Source organism: Apis laboriosa, unplaced genomic scaffold (genome assembly GCF_014066325.1).
Source record: "Apis laboriosa isolate Shangri-la unplaced genomic scaffold, ASM1406632v1 scaffold28_cov147, whole genome shotgun sequence".
Classification (NCBI taxonomy): domain Eukaryota; kingdom Metazoa; phylum Arthropoda; class Insecta; order Hymenoptera; family Apidae; genus Apis; species Apis laboriosa.
The window spans coordinates 529,770-547,133 of NW_025222687.1; the positions used below are offsets into that span (position 1 = coordinate 529,770).

The 17,364-nt window shown below is 30.7% G+C and overlaps 2 protein-coding genes across 3 annotated transcripts in view; both read left to right on the forward strand.

The window, feature by feature from the left end:
* Positions 1 to 417: 417 nt before the first annotated feature.
* LOC122714264 (cytochrome c) lies at positions 418 to 3,142 on the forward strand. Its single transcript, XM_043935462.1, has 4 exons — positions 418 to 530; positions 1,738 to 1,787; positions 2,116 to 2,257; positions 2,354 to 3,142. The coding sequence occupies exons 2-4, from the start codon at positions 1,749 to 1,751 to the stop codon at positions 2,497 to 2,499; spliced, it is 327 nt and encodes a 108-aa protein (XP_043791397.1). The 5' UTR covers positions 418 to 530; positions 1,738 to 1,748; the 3' UTR covers positions 2,500 to 3,142.
* A 6,733-nt stretch (positions 3,143 to 9,875) lies between these two features.
* Positions 9,876 to 17,364, forward strand: part of LOC122714262 (rap1 GTPase-activating protein 1) — a 112,135-nt gene continuing 104,646 nt past the window's right edge. For both annotated transcript variants that reach the window (XM_043935447.1, XM_043935457.1), the window contains exon 1: positions 9,876 to 12,236. In XM_043935447.1, coding sequence (XP_043791382.1) covers positions 12,016 to 12,236 — 221 coding nt within the window. In that variant the 5' untranslated portion in view covers positions 9,876 to 12,015. The remainder of the gene's footprint in view (positions 12,237 to 17,364) is intronic.

The window sequence follows — 17,364 nt, forward strand, 5'->3', positions numbered from 1 at the left end:
CAATAAAGTTATTATTAATGAAATATAATGTAATTATACATATTTTATTTCTAAATTGACACTATTTTTATAAATTATAAAATAGATATATAAATAAAAAAAACAAAATTTTAATTTTATAATGAATTTATAATATTTTATCATATGCGATTCAATAAAATTATATAATATTATATAAGAAAAAATATGTTTCATTTAATTAATTATCAAACATGATTTAATTTGTAATTTATAAATATATAAATTTTATTATTTATCTATGGTCATTTAAATATAATAAAAATTAATTTCAATCAAATTTAAATTTTACACAAATTATTTAACCAATCAAAGAAGAATCTCTTAAAATTTTATTTAAGCGCCCTCTAGGAAAACATTTCGAATATCCATAAACTGTTGCATCAGCCATTAAAATACGCTGAATTCATGCTCAGAGGAAATCAGTGGTTATACATCGATCGAAGCATCTATTCACGGTCAGGCTATAAACGTCTGTAAAATTTTTCTCGCGCGAGTGTTAATCACTTAAAGTAAGTTCGATTTTCTTTTTTTTTTAAACAATATTCTAAAATATTGATTAATTTATTCATTGTTCTTATTAAATTAATATTTCTTATGGATTTTTTGAAAAATTGCATAAATCATTAAATCATTTAATTAAAAATTTTAATTCATTGCGTTTATACACGTGCAATTGAATTATAGTTCTTGAGAACCCATAGTTAATGAAATTGTAATAATTTTTATTATATTTTTACATTAATCTCCAATTATTTTATTCAAATACAAAATCAATGTGTTACGTAATATATTCATCATTGAACTTCTATTATATTTTCATTAAAAATTCTAAATTTTTTAATAAAATTTCTTATTTTTAATAACTATTATTTTAATTGCAATTTGCAAAACTATAGAAAGATATATCAATAGATTTGGTTATAAATTTTTAATTATGTTATATTTTTTTATAAAATTCACATTTTAGTATTTTATATTTTTTAAAAAAGTTATAAAGTAAAGTTATAAAGTATTGTAAAATATTATATCATCTATATATTATTTATTTATGTAAAATAATATCTTTATTGTATAAATTTTTTTTTATATTTAATAGTTATGTTAATAGTTATGTTCGATATATATTTATGGTAAAAATGTATTAAAATTTTTAATATTATATTTTTAATATAAATAAAAAATGAAATATAGAATGAAATTTTATGTATCAGATATTAATGTATAAAAATTTTATATTAGATTGAATTGTTGCATTCAAATAGTATATTTGACCTTTAGACGAATTCTATATATGTCAATGTCATAGTATTTTTAAAATTGAATATTTTTATATTATAATATATAATATTTTCTTATTATATTATGCTTTTTTTTAGTTTTAATTACTAATTATATGTTAATAAATTTTCAATTATAGCGTTTTCTTTTATCGTTTTATGTATCGAATTTATTTGACATATATTGAACAGAAAATGAAATATGCATTAATTCATGATACATAATAGTAAAATTATTGAATTTTATAGTTTAATACATATATATTTCTTGTGCAATAATATTACGAAATCTAATTTTTGTTCACGTGTCTCATGCTTACGTAACATGAAATAACGAATCAAAATTTAAAAATGTATCTTATAAACACAAAAAATTAAAAAAAAATTTTTAATATTTTATTTATATTTTAAAAATTTACATGTGATAAATTTTATTCAGATTAGAAAAGAATGGGTATTCCTGCTGGTGATCCAGAAAAAGGAAAGAAGGTAAAAGTGAAAAATATATAATTTTAATATTTGGCATTGTTATTTTCTATTACTATTTAATATTATTCTTAATTATTTAATTTTGAATATATTTAAACAATTTTGTAAATATAAATTTTTATTCGAAAACGCGTATAAAATTTTGATCTCGTGATATATATAAAAGTTGATACATGTGATACAAAGTTGATACATTGATTTTCAAGATTTTTATTTTATATTTGAAAAATTAATATATTATTTATTTTAATAATTTTATTTATTATTTTATATTAATTTAATATTTATTTGTATTTCACTATTTCACATTAGATTCTTTTTTTATTAGATCTTTATACAAAAATGTGCACAATGTCATACAATTGAATCTGGTGGTAAACATAAAGTAGGACCTAATCTTTATGGAGTATATGGTAGGAAAACTGGTCAAGCACCTGGTTATAGCTATACAGATGCGAATAAACAAAAAGGTAAATAAAGGAATATCTTTTATTAAAATATTTTTTAATATTTACAATATACAATTTTTTAAAAATATTTAAGCTATATTATGAATATTATTTTAGGTATTACTTGGAATAAGGACACTTTATTCGAATACCTTGAAAATCCAAAAAAATACATTCCTGGTACAAAAATGGTGTTTGCTGGTTTGAAGAAACCGCAAGAACGTGCTGATTTAATTGCATATATCGAACAAGCTTCAAAATAAGTTTAATATCTTTCAAAAGTGATAAAGCACGCTAGACGTGTACAGCGGGTAAAGAGGATTTAGTACTAATTATCATTTCAAACCTCATGGATACCCCGCATACATTTCATTTGACTCATTCATTGATTCTCCGTCTGGTACTCGAGCGTTTACAAAGTCTGAATAGTGACAACTTATTAATTATAAGTAGGTGTATCATGCATGTAATTATGTACATTGACAGGAGTTGAACTAGAATTATCTAGAATCAACTCTGCTTTATCATTGAAGATATTTTGGTGCTCTCTCGCGATGGCTGAGCCATATGTAGATTGTGCACTATTATTTATTTATGAACTGTTAAAATCGTTCAATGAAGTATTAAATTGTAATGCAAGAATATGAAAATACAGATTCGACAATGAATTTGTAATATTCATTTTCTCTGTATTAACAGAGAACGAGTTTTTTAACATCAAAAATACGTCAAAGTACAAAAAGGCAATAAAGAGATACGCCTTGCCAATAATTTGAATCTAAATTTTACTGGTATTAAAAGATTGTATTAATTACACAAAGGAGAAAATAGTGTCAATAGTAAAATTTGAAAAATTCTATTCAAAAAATATGAATGGAAATAAAATAAATAATTGCAAACATTTAATTGTAGTATTATAAAACATTATTAAAATCCATTTCAAATGAATTTAGATAAGTATTTGATAAGAATAAGGAAGGATGCGGTTAAAAATGCCAGGAAATAAAACCATATTCAAAATTTTATATAGTTTTCAACTAAAAATATTTGCATTTCGTTTCGATAATTCGTGAAAGTAAGTTGTTTTTATTTTTGTTAAGTTTCTAATTACAATGGAAAATAATTTCAATTCTTGTGATGAAAAAATATTAAATACTATTAATAATCGTGTAATGAAAAACAAAAAGAATTCTTTAAGATTTAAATTGGTTCGAGTATTTAGTTCAGGAACTTTAAAGAATCCAAAGAGTCCGAAAAGTGTTTCAAATTCTCCAAGTTCGAGTCCTGATTATAATATTTCATGTCAAAAAATGAGATATTCTTGGCATTCTTCACCTAGCAAAGAATGTCATAAATTGTATTCATTGGAAAGTGATATTTCGCTTTCATCTTCGAAATCAATCGTAAATACTAGTTCTACAAATTCACCAATTACTTCGTTTTCACCGCAGACAACTTATTCGACCTGGTATAACAATGGAAGGTAAGTTTCTTTTATAAATTTATAAATATATGAAAATATTGATTGAAATATTATTATTCAAATATCAAAGAAATAAATATATATATATATATTGTTTTTATTTTTTATTTTCACTATTACATATGAAAATATTTATATGTAAAAATATATATATATACATAGATATAGTAAATATTTTGTTTATCATGATATATAATGTTTTAATAACAATATTTAATATTTTTTTTTTCTTCAATAATTTCACTGAGAAAATAATACATTATTTTAACTACGAAAGTATCTCGAAATATTACTTGAAAAAGAACAATGTATTTTCATAATCGTAGTAATGTTTTACAAAGAAATTATATAAGAAATTAATATATTAATATAATATATAATATATATATAGTATGTATAAACGTATATACAATTTTAATATTATATAGGCAAATATAAATTAATCTTATAATAATCTTCAAAAAGTTTTATTAAATAAAGCAACATGAATGTGAATATGAATATGAAGTATAAAAATGGAAAAATAAACAAATACTTTGAAAGTTTTATGAAACGAATGCACATCGGTAGTGTGGGATGGGTCGATGCAGCGCCGGCGCTGCAGAACATAACCAAGACGAATATCCCCACCAATTCTCTTTATCGTCGAAACGATCGCGTCGACGTGTACTCACTTCTCCATCCATCTCACGAAACAGAGTGAGAAGAAAACAATCTCTCTATCTCTATCTCTTGTTCTCTTTCCTTCTTACTTTTCATCTTTGCCTCTTGTCACACGAATACAGCTTCGCAGAACACTATACGAAGCACCTCGAACCAGTGTAGAACGGTCTGTAACAAAGTAGAGCCGTTTTCGCGTTTACCTCCTCGTGGGGAATTAGGAATTGAATAAAATTCACGCAGGTATGTATCAAACTCATTTTTTTATCGCGTCTTGATATCATGTTTATATAATTGATTATTTTTTAAAAATATTTTATAGTTGTAATTCTTTATATATGTTTTATATTGTTAGAACGTATAGTGACAACAATGACAAGTAAATTGCCGCGCTTTTGCATAGAATAAATGATGTTACTTCTTAAAAATTATGATGTAAAATATCACAAAAATGTATATCATTAAAAACCTTGTTTGGACTCTTCCAAATATGCAAGCATTGCAGAAAAATCTTAATATGTATTTTTATACTTATCATTTTATAGAATTTTGTTTCCAAGTTTTACATATATTAAAATATTTGTCTACTCTTTAGAAAAACAATAGTGCTGTAACCATTGCGTGATTTGTTCACAGCAAGTTTCGAAAACGATTTATTCATTCGTGTAACGGTTTTTTTCGAATACCGTGATGAAAATCTATCTTGATTTGATCAAACATATCATTTCTATATACTATCCATATAATTTTATTATTAATAGAAGAATATTGTAGTTTATGCATATAAATAATATAATTAAAAATGATACGTTGAACATGTTATCGATAAAAATTTTATTTATTTAAAGCTAATTGTATTTTAATTTTTTTATTTAATAAATGTTTCTTTCTTTATTTGTTTATTTATCAATTATAATCACAAATTATTTTTATTCAATTAAATGATCATAATTTGTAATAAATTTTAATATTTAATAGAAATTTGACGTGATGTTCAAGAAATTTTACGATCATAGAACAAAGCGCATTTTATACTTTTAGTTTTTCAAATGTCTGAGAATGGCCTCAAGTAAAGAGCATGATTTAGGGCATACATGTTTCCTAAAGTATATAGGTATATATACATATACAACAGAACAAGAAGTACTTATACACATATCCATTTACACACACGAGTATTCGTGACTATATCTATTTGTAGCCTGCATCATCGGGCAAAAAGTAGGTCTAGGGAATCAGCTGACCGAAAGAGGCGCGTGCGCTTTACTAAAAGCAGAATACATTTGAAACGCCCACTATACACCTACTGGTAGGATCTTGGAAAAAGTCCTCGAAACATGGATACTGATAAACTTACAAAAATTTTTTTTTACTTAATCATTCATTGATTATACATATATTACACACACACACATACATTTATAGATGCATTAATGATATTTTACATTTAGAAATATTATATATTATATAGATTATATATTTGATTTATGTAGAAAGAAATTTGTAATACACATAATTATAAAAATAAAAAAGATAAAATAAGTATATCATAACAGAGAAAAGTTGTAATAGAACTTTTTTTTTTATATTTAATAACGATTATTGTTTATATTGTATATCTAGCTTGTTTTTTTTTTCACTTTATTTTCCCTATATTCACGTTATCTCATTTATTGAATATTTGAAATTTGAACATATCCGTTCAATTATTATCAGCGCATTTCGCAATGCACACATAATAGATCTTTGACCATGACCGAATGAGAGTTTAACGCGAATAAACATAGTCAAGGTTAATATGACATTTGCGTAAAAAAGCAATGAGATTTTGAAGAAACCGAATATTTTTTCGTGATGTAAGACAAATAGGAAATTTAATAATGCTTTCGTTTTCACATATACAACTCATTCGTATGGTCGTAACGCTCTCTCCGTTGCGTAAAACAGCTTTCTTAAACAAAAGAGGATTTGTCAGTGAAAGGAATTTCACCGTTAGCCGTGAGAAAAGAAGTAGTGCAGTGACATACGGAAAATCTCATTACTTAACCATACTAGTTACATTTTGCGCTCATAAAATCGTTAGTTTATCTTCGAGCTTCGCGTTTTTTATCATAAATTAGCTTCAGAATTATATATTTAAACCATATTTTTATAATTATAATAAACTCTTATAGGAACTTTTTTCTTTAAAAGCATTTTCTTTATTAATGAATAAAATTATCCATTTTCATTAAAACTCGTAGTAATACACAACTTGGTCAAAAATGATCCATATTATTCGAATTTACTTCATTTAATTACCATTTAATTATCTGATAGGATTATCGTTGATCGTTAAGTCGATTGAATGGAAAATAATTCACTCCCATTGGACTGGATTGAATTGATCGGAAGTTTAAGTGGATTTTTATTTCAACGAATAATTCCATAAAATTACAATCTCGTTACACGATCGAAACTTCATTTTAAAAGATAATGAACACGCGACGAAAATAAGTTTCGGCTTAAGAGCGAGGATAATTAGCGCGTTTGATTGAAACAAGTGAAATGCTTCGTTCGGCGCGTTGTTTCCGCGTGCGTAGAGTTTCTGCATGAAAAAGTGGGGCGCTTAATTCCCATGGTTGTATCTCAGTTTGAATCGAATTAGAAAGGGAAATCCTGATTAATTGTTGCCAATAATGATACACAGTGATGAAGTACTCGCCGCAACAGCAGCAGCAGCAGCAAAAGGAAAGGAAGTCGGAGAGCGACGTTTGCTCGATCGACGCGGCGACACCGAATCGTGGCGGAGGAGGGAGGCGTCAATCGACATCGACAGAGTGTAAAAATTTCACGAGCACGTCGTCGAGGAACGCGATCTGTCGTTCGCCATCGACGGGGATGTTCGCCTGGATGCGCGTGTTCCGGCTTGCCTCGATGCTTCATCAGGTTGGCTGCTAGATTCGAGTGTTATACGGAGCGCCTCGTGTCCGCAAAACTCATAGATGTATTTAACGATTTAAAAATTGAAAGGGATCGTGTACACGTGTGTATGTATGCGCGCGTTCGTCGCGTTCAATCCGCGCCTGCACTTATGCAATCCGGTCCATCTATCGTTTATCCGCACGCATGGTCACACGTGTACAGGTGCATTCGACGACCCTTTTCTCTCGGTCGTGATTTATCTTGTATCCATAGGGTGGTCGGTTCGTAACGTAGGGACGGCCGACGGTAGCTCAACTATAGTGCGTTACGCGATAAAAAAAGCAACGGGCGTCGTACTGGCTACGTATCGCCTACTTATACGTAGAGACGAAGTTACACACACATATATATATACATACATACATATATATATATATGTGCGCATACCGGTAAACGTTTCTGTAAGTGCGTGTATACACGCGTGTGCATCGTTACGCATGCGCAGTAGAGCGCAGTCCCGGGTTCCAGTTAATCAATTGGTCGTTTAAGAGGCATTAATTAGCGCGTAAGCTTCGAAATCGGAAGTAATTCGTCGCGACACGTCGCTCATCGTTCATTCCAAGTCCTATCCTCTCTCGTTCTGTTCCTTTCTTTTTCCTTCATTTATTCAGTTGTCACGCATTTGGAGACGGGTTACATGTGCACGCGTGTACCATTACCTGCCATAGTAAATACGGTTTTTTAGCTTGTACGTGAATAGCGATAAGAATATAACGTGGTGCTACGTTTACAACTGTATTCCAATTCTATTCCGTTGCTTTATTTTAACTCGTCCTTTTATTCCTCCTTTTCTTTTTCTTTCTTTTTTTTTTTTTTTTTACTTACCTTTTCGCTCTCTCTCTCTCTTTCTCTCTCTCTTCCCCTTTCTTCAATATCGATCCGTTTCATGGATGACGACAATTTAACAAACGTTCAATATTTTTGTACGGACACGAATAATCGAATATTGTTTTCCCGAATCGATGGTTTGGTTTATAAATTTATAAAATATCGCATCGTGTCGAAGAGGCGAAAAAATGTATTTCGAAATTAATTCGACTCGATTTCTTTCTTCGCATTTATTTTCTCTTTTAAAATGTTACTTATCGCGCGCGCGCTTCAGGTATCTACGAATCACGAATCTGCATCCGATTTCATTCCCCCTCCCCCTCTCCCCTCCCTCCCCCATTTATTATCATCGCGATCGTTAAGAAAAATCTTCAATCAATGTTATTAATATCGATCGATATATTTTATGACTATGCAAATCGACAAATAAATTTCAATATTCGTTTTAACGCGCGATTCACTGTTTTATGCGCCAATCGTATACGAGCATCCCGGAAAAAGATCTCCTCCGTTACTGTGAAACTGTGGTGGAACTGCGACCAGAATTTTTAGAAGTACGTTTATCTTTGAATAATAAAAACGTTGTTCTGTCAAACGATAGTGTTTATTGATTCATATACATATAACCAACCAACATAGTACAGAACTCGTTCTTTAAGAGTATAATTAGTAACTATCTATAGATTAATATCGTTGCTTTATGAAACATGCTTTACCTCGCGTCCTTGGTAATTTTTTTTTTTTCTCTCTCTCTTTTCTTTTAGTTATCTTCGATAGAAAATTAAATCGTTCCTCTTCTCTTCCTTTCCACTAATCGCGTATTTGCTTCGGATTAAATTATTGAAAGAAGATGTAATCGAGTAACAGCTATTCAAGCCATTTGTGGAATACACGGAAGCAAAAAAAAAAAAAAAAATAATAAATGAAAGTGAGTCACACTTGTTGTAGGTTAATAATAGATATGTTTCTTTACGAGGTTTTTACGTCGAGTATTATAGAGAGGGAATAGAATGTTCGTTAAAGTGGTTAGTAATATTAATTTTTAACGGAACCCATTCAAAGAGTTGTTAAAGAGTTTCGATTTAAAGTTGTGATTCAACGTATAACTTTCTCGAATACGAGTCATTGAGGTTGTCAATTTGTTCATGTACAACGATGATTGAAATTTGCAAGTTTATGCACATCAATGATCTCGTATATCAGCTCTCTCAAGGATCATTTTCTTTATGTAACACATTCAATTGAAGCTTTTCTTTTTTTTCCTTTTTTTTTTTTTTTTTTTTTTTTGTTATTCTAAATTTTACACGTGATAAATTACGAAACATGATTATTTTTTATGCAAAATAGATATATTTTAAAACACATTAATTTGATTATTCGAGAGAAAGATAATATGAAATATTTTTTTCGTAAAATTTATAAGATAGGCGTAAGATATAAGATAAGATAGAAAATTTCATGAAATTTGTTTTCATAAAAGATAATAATATCGGTACAATTAAATTATTATTATATTTTAAAAAATTATAATAATACGTGCAAAAAAAAAAAAAAGAAAGAACATAAATACTAAAAATAAATCTACGCTTATTACAAACACTAATTATTCGATATAATTTAAGATAAGATGATAAAGTTTATTTTTAATATTTTTCTAAGCTTGTAATTGAAATTTATTATTTTGAAATATGATTGATTATAAATATATTGAAATATATTGATTGAAATATGTATGCGAATGATTATTCTAATCTCGTATATTCGTAAAAAATGAATAGTATATATAAAAAAAGAAAAAAATAATAAGATATGGTATTGCATCATACCTATCAATTACTGTTAGAAAAGTGCTTATATAATATTGAAGTACGTACATATTTAATTTAAACCTATGACGTAAATGTCATAAATACACACTACATTAACACACTACATCTAAGACGAATGAATATTAATGCTTTAATAATATTCGAACAATATTAATTTTGTTGAACAAAACGATGTAAATCTAATTATAATAATACGTTATCGGTGTAATTTTTTTCACTATTCAGTATTTGTAAAGTAGGTCGTGAATTCTGTTATACCGGATATGAGTTCAGTTATCAAAGTTGATTATTTCGTACTTTCGTCATAGAATTTTTGCTTCAAGGAAGAGTTTAAAAATTCGAATATTTAAATTTAAATTTAAAATAATTTTTATTTTTGTAATTGAATATTAAAAAATTAATTTATTTTGAAATAGATATTCGCATTACAGAAAATAGAATAATTGTTTAACGATTCGAATAGTGTAATTAGAATGTGATTGGTAAATTAAATCAAAAACGAGGTACAGAATTTGTCTACGCAATCGATGCATTCTTTTTGTCCTAAACCTCGGAGGACTCTTTTATCATTTTAGCGTCATTTTCAACTTTACCGATTCGGCTTAAAATAATATTATAATGGTTAGCAATGGTTGGAATCAAAACTAAATTTCAATTTAAAATTATAAATGATCGTTTTAAATTTCATCGAGCGTTGTCTTTTGTCAAGACACTCGGGTTATATATTAGATATATAATATGATTTGCGAGGTCATCATTCTAAAAATACATTGTAAAGTCGAGAATGTAATATTTATATTTTTTATATAAAAGACACATTTTGTAGTTTTGAAAGAGAAATAATAAAAAGTTTACTTAATTGACATCTCGTACCTTCTACGTGTCACGCGCCAAAAGCACGTATAGACAAGAAGAGGAAATAGTGGGAGAAGGACGGACATGGGATAAAAATATTGAAATCAGCGCCATCTTCAGAGTGCCGCAAATGAAACACATATAGAAGATGGCGGCAAGATAATTATAGAGTAAGATTTAACTACTGACGCTATTTTTTGGGTGATGATCTCAAAGATCGAGAGATGGCGCTGATAGTTCATTTCTACGTGTATTTCTTTTGCGGCATTCTGAAGATGGCGCTAATTTCAATATTTTTATATAATTTCTATCCTTCTCCTATTGTTTCCTTTCTTTATCTATACTTCTTCAAAATTTATACGCTCGAAAGACTTCGATATCCGATTAATTTTATTTTCTGTTATTCGTAACAAAGTTATTCGTAAAAAAGATCAATTATTGAATATAATTCAATAATATAACGTATGATGATGATTTATAAAAAGATTTTATAAACTTTTGTGATTAAATTAAATATAATTCTTATATTAAATCTTACGCTCTAAATTATAAAGAGCATTCTAATTTTTTGCGCGATTATATAGTATTTCAGAACACAAAGTTCCATTAAATGTTAAATCTATTCTATATCTCGTCTGTGATTAAATAATGGCAGTAAAAATTGTTTGGAAAATTCAAGACGAAAGACAATAACGACATCTACGGAAAGAAGTCGATAAAACGAAACTCCGATAAACAACCCCCGAAGCTACCCACCTTACCGGCCAATCACATTGAATGTTCGGTACGGTTCGGGACTGTGGGTGGCAGGTAAGACAAATAGTGGTAGGGAAAGAGGGTGGGGGGTGGATGGTCGTAAACACTCGCGCAAGAAGCACGTACATAGTCTCGCGAGAACTCGTGCCATGATTACGTCGTTCTGGAATATGAGCGTGATAGACGTATAGCGATCGAACGAAACGATCGTGCGATCGCAAAACTTTGACAGAACTTGTCACGGATTTCTTTTTCTCCACGATTCGTCGGTCGAATTATATCGAGATTGTTATTGTATACAGACAATATTTGCCGATTCGTTCGAATAGAAATAATTATCGGAGATATCGGTTAATTTTGCGCGGCGGTGTTTCGAATGTGCCGGTGAAACATAACCTTATGCGATGCGTCGTCCCCTGATTCGCCATCTCTCCGAGGGTGGTGCAGGTGACAATACCAGTGGCAGGAGGCAGCAATCCGTAAAAGAGGATGATCGTGCCAGTTACACCTGGAATTGCCGCGAATATGGGCATCATCTGTCTTCCTGCGACCTTCTCAAGGTTCCGACAGCCCTCGGATGCCGGGGGCAAACCACGTCGCCGGAGCCACGAATCGCGATCCACAGGTAGGCCGATTTCGATCAACAGTAGTCGTGTTTCATGTTGGTAGGGGAAGCTAGCTCCGAAATTGTCCGGGTCAGTGCATCCTTCGGGGGCTCATTCTGGGTAACCGCGCTCGCGCACTACACTCGATTGTTGTTATATTTAAGCAAACAATCCTTTGAACTTTGTTTCTTGAAATCGTTAAAAAAAAATTTATTCAATTATCAAATTAATTTCAAAAATGATAACGCACGTATTGCATTCGGTAAAAGCGAAATTTTTGATTTTTAGGTTACGTTTTTTTCATTCTTTATTCGAATATAATCGCAGCATAATCTTATAGTTGAATATCGTTTTGTTTGTACAATGTATCTTAACGTATTTCTATCTATTTGAATCTGAAATATAAAATGTAAGATGTTAGCTTCGTGTTTTTATTAAATATCACTTTCTAAATATCATTTTACTTTATACTTTTTTATATTTGAATCAAATCAAATTGAATTGTTGAATTTGAATCAATCGAATTGAATTAGGATCGAATGTTTCTTCATACACTATCTTTTTACAACGTAACACGATTCATTATCTTTCTAACGAAATTATCGATTTACGACAATTTAAACAAATTCTGAAATTTTCTCGTAAACGAGGTTAATGGATATGTATCTATATTTTCGTGTATAGATTAAGGCTGCGCCCTATATTTCGTGACCCAAATTCTCTTTCTGTTGGCTCATATATTCCGGAAAAGGAACATTTTTTAAATAATGGCCTTTGACTCGATGGGATTACTACGTATTATTTATGTACGTACAGAGAGTAGAAATGTAACACGGAAATGTTTGTCGCGTCGTCAAATTGTCGATGATCACGAAATTATTTCTGGAAAATAATTCGTCTCCGGTTCGACTAGTTTCCGAATTACATCAGAGATAGTTACAGAAGTTTGTCGCTTGTTTGCGCTCGTAGCACGAAATGAGAAACCGGTAAACAGTTCTAGGTGAAATAGGTCATCGACGAAATTTACGATCAAAATAATCTTCTTTAATTTTGAACGAAGTATACATACTCGTGCAGTCCTTTCAAATTTTTATCTCAGAAATCGTAGAAATTTGATTTTACGACAAGTGAAGTGTCGAATGCCGCGTATTCAAAATTTGTTCGTTCCCTCGAATATAAATACGAATTTCGCGTCGAGGATTGATTAATTAATTTGTTGGCAGTTAAAATATACACGCTCTATATTTCTCATTTACGTTATCTCGGTCGTGCAGGAATTAATGATTTCTCGTAAGATGGTTAGTTAGTAGGATTAGTCATTCATCTTTCGTTTCGGTATCTCTGTGATTTATTGGATGTTATTAGAATTTCCGGAGCGTATCGTGGTTTAATTAAACGTGGGAGAGATATTTGGCGATGGGGCCAAGAATTATATTCTCTTGGAAAGATACGCCTTCCTTCCTCATTTGATTGATTTCGTAATTTGGGATCTAAGGAAAGAGACGTCGGTTCATTGGATTCGATTCGTTGCTACGTTTAATTTTAACTCGATCCATCGTACGCTTGTTCGCCATCTTCGAAAAGAGAGGACGAAAAATTGGAGAGAATAAAAATCGCGTTAATCTTTTGATTGAAATTTTTTTTTTCTCTCCTTATAAAAAAATCTTCTATCTTTCGAAGGAAGGAAATTTTAATAAAAATCTTCTTTCCTGTAATCGTAACGCCAATTTACGTCACTTACCGCTTGCAAATAAGAAATTACCAGAAACGGTATATAAACAAAGAAAGGGAGACAAGCGAATAAAAGCGGGAAATAAATGGCACGCTAATTTCGTCTCTTATTCAACAAGTGTAAACACTTTTGTGCTCGCGTTCCGTTTAACCTGTTGAATAAATATGAGTCTGAAAAGAAGCAAGTTCGGCCAGGATCGTATTTCGATGCTTCTTTCTTCCAGACAATTGTTCAAGAATAGAGAAAGAGAGAGAGAAAAAAAACTGGTTTCGAGTCCGAAAAGAGAGTGGAAGCGCAAAAAAGGACGTTGGATGGAGGATGCATTCGTAGAAATTCGGTTCTTTTAGGGAATAAATTGTAGAGATCCTGTACGTACGCCATTGGGCGTATTTGGACATTGATAAGAACGATAGGGGAAAGGGAGAACGAATTCGTTTATTAAAAACTTCGATAAAAGTATAGTGGATATAGTTTGGAAAATTCTCATTTTTTTTTTTTTTTATCGATTTTGGACACGATATCTTTTATCAATCGAGCAACCGATAATCCTTGCGTCCAATCTCCTTATTTTCGATTATTTAACCGTGTAATCTGATAGATTCTTGTATCTTGCAGCGTGGAAACAATTTTATCCGACTGGTCAAACAAGTATATATGATCGATTCGATCGTCAAAGAAAATCGTCTCCGTGTTCTTTCTACTTCGGTTACAATTTTTCTCGATAAATCTTCGTTTAAACTCGGATATCGCTCCAATAAAATTCCTGCTTGATCTTAATTGGCAAGTGATAGTTTGTTCACGTTTGATCAGACACGATCTGACAATGAGAAATTAGAAAGATTAAATGCGAAATAAATCTTGGCGGACGAAACAAATTTGCCATTGTTCGAAATTCTTGATTTTTAATTACGGATTAATTGCATTCCCGTTCAACCAATTAATCCTTCCTATCCTTAAATCCTTTATTATTTTCACGAACGAATCTCTCGATCGTCATAAAAATACGGGACGGAAGATGCATATTATAATTCGATAGAAAAAAAATAATATTATTTAATTAAGAATATTATTTAATTAAATATTAATAAAAAAATTAAATTTTTATTTCTGAATTGTAATTAAATTAGTGATCACGTAATCACATACACAATATGGAAAAATACATTCACTGGAAAATTTTTATAAACTTATGAAACTTATGATCATCGTGTTTCTTTTTTTTCATCCAAATAGCACATGTAAGAGAGGTCTTGACAATGGAAAGGGTTAAACCTGGAAATCCCGAGTTAAAAAGACAGATTAATATAAATATTTCATTTATACTTAACGGACTATAAAATTACTAATAATTTGTACAATCTTATCACGTTCTAAAATTCCAACGATTATACTTCATCTTTTATCAATACAATCGAACAAGGGTTAGTTTTCGCGTTTAATCGCCACTCGTAATATTATCGTTTAAACAAAATCAACCCAGTTTCTTTAATTACGCGTTCCTNTCGATTTTTTTCGTTCGTTCGAATATTATATCGTTTTCGAATAAAGGAAAGGAAGATTTGGAAAAGTATGTTTCGATCGAATCGAGAAAATAATGGGAGGGAGACTCGACACGAATTTGACGGATTTTCGCAAAAATTCTTGCTTCGACTCAGTTCGAAGTTGGGTTCAAACATTTTCGAAACGCGTTCGTATATAATTCATATATAGTTATTATATATATAATATATAATAATAATAAATATATATATAAATATAAATAAATATATATATAATAATAATATATATTTAATAATTATTGTTGACTGGGCAGTGAAAACAATAAATAAAATATACGGGTTTAACTGAATGAATATATTTAATTATACGTGATTGCGCGTATCTGTTTACAAAACATTTGAAGTACGTATATCGAAGAGAAACAAATAGCTACCAATTATGAAATAGTGATGTTGCCAACATTCAATAATAAAATCACATATAAAATTTCAATGAACTTTAAATTCTATAACAACTATATATATATATATATATAATAATATTATATATAATATAGAACGAAATAGTGGCCTGGAAAAAAAGTAATCTGGAAATTGATCGTCGAGGGCAATCTCCCTCTTTGAACGGTATCGGTGGATGCGTACGATGTTTAATAAAAACGCGTTCTTTTGCATAATCGAAAAAGGGGATAGGGGCGAAGGAGGGAAGGGTATAGAGGACATCCTCATTCCACCCGCGATAGTCGATCGGACGAGCGGAGATGATCGTTGAGTAATAAATTAGTTTTGCCAGAGGAGGTAACGCGGGAGATTATGCAATCGGTGGCGATAAGTGGGGCAATTCGATGAGGACGAACGGAGATGACCTTGACTACCTTGGTCCCGGAAAACGGAAGTCGAAAGTCGACTTTGTCTCGATCACTTTTTGCGCTTCCTTTTTTTTTTACCTTTTTTCCTTCTCTCTCTCTCTCTCTCTCTCTCTCTCTCTCTCTCTCTCTCTCTCTCTCTCTCTCTCTCTCTCTCTCTCTCTCTCTCTCTCTCTCTCTCTCTCTCTCTCTCTCTCTCCGCTTTCGAGTAAAAAAATATCTCGACATCGAATTCGTTCTATTTCGGTTCGATTTTCTTCGTTCGTTCGAATATTTATCGAATAAAGGAAAGGAAAATTTGGAAAAGTATGTTTCGATCGAGTCGAGAAAATAATGGGAGGGAGAAACTAGAGTTTGACGGATTTTCGCAGAGCAATTCTCGCCTCGACTTCGAGTTCGAAGTTGGGGATCCGGTTCAAGCGTTTTCGAAGCGCGTTCACCCGTGGTCACCGTGGTACGCAAACATTTTGGAATGGAAACTATTTGGTTCTCGTCGCTCGGTCGGAAGGAAATTTTGGCAGAATTTCCATCGCGAAACGAAAGGAGGGACGTTAATTTTTCATCCCCTTCTCCGAAACGAATCTTCGTTCTTGAATTAAATCAAACGTTAAAACGTTTTCTCCCTTCGCCCTTTTCATAATATTATCGGAAATGACGCCCATTTTCTTCCTCCCCCTCTCCCATCACTCTTCCATCCTAGCGGTAGAGTAGATCTCGTTTTCTCCCGTTTCAGGGATTGCGTGGCCGAGTCGAATCCCTAGGAGGATCGTTTTCGTTCCTCGCCGCTCCGCAAGATTTTCGCTCGGTCAGATGGTGGTAGCCAGCCGAATCAGGAAGTAGTTTCTCGAGAATTTCATTCGAACGTAGAAGAAACTGGGATACAGTTAGGCGGGATAACCTCTCCGCTTTGTAATTGGTGTACGCGGATTAAAATCGAATTATTATATTATTTATTAACGAGAAAGTACAACGGGAGAAAGGGGGGGGAGGAGATTCTTTTTCGTCAAGAATTTTCGAAATTCGAAATTGATTGATGTAAAAAAGAGGGGGG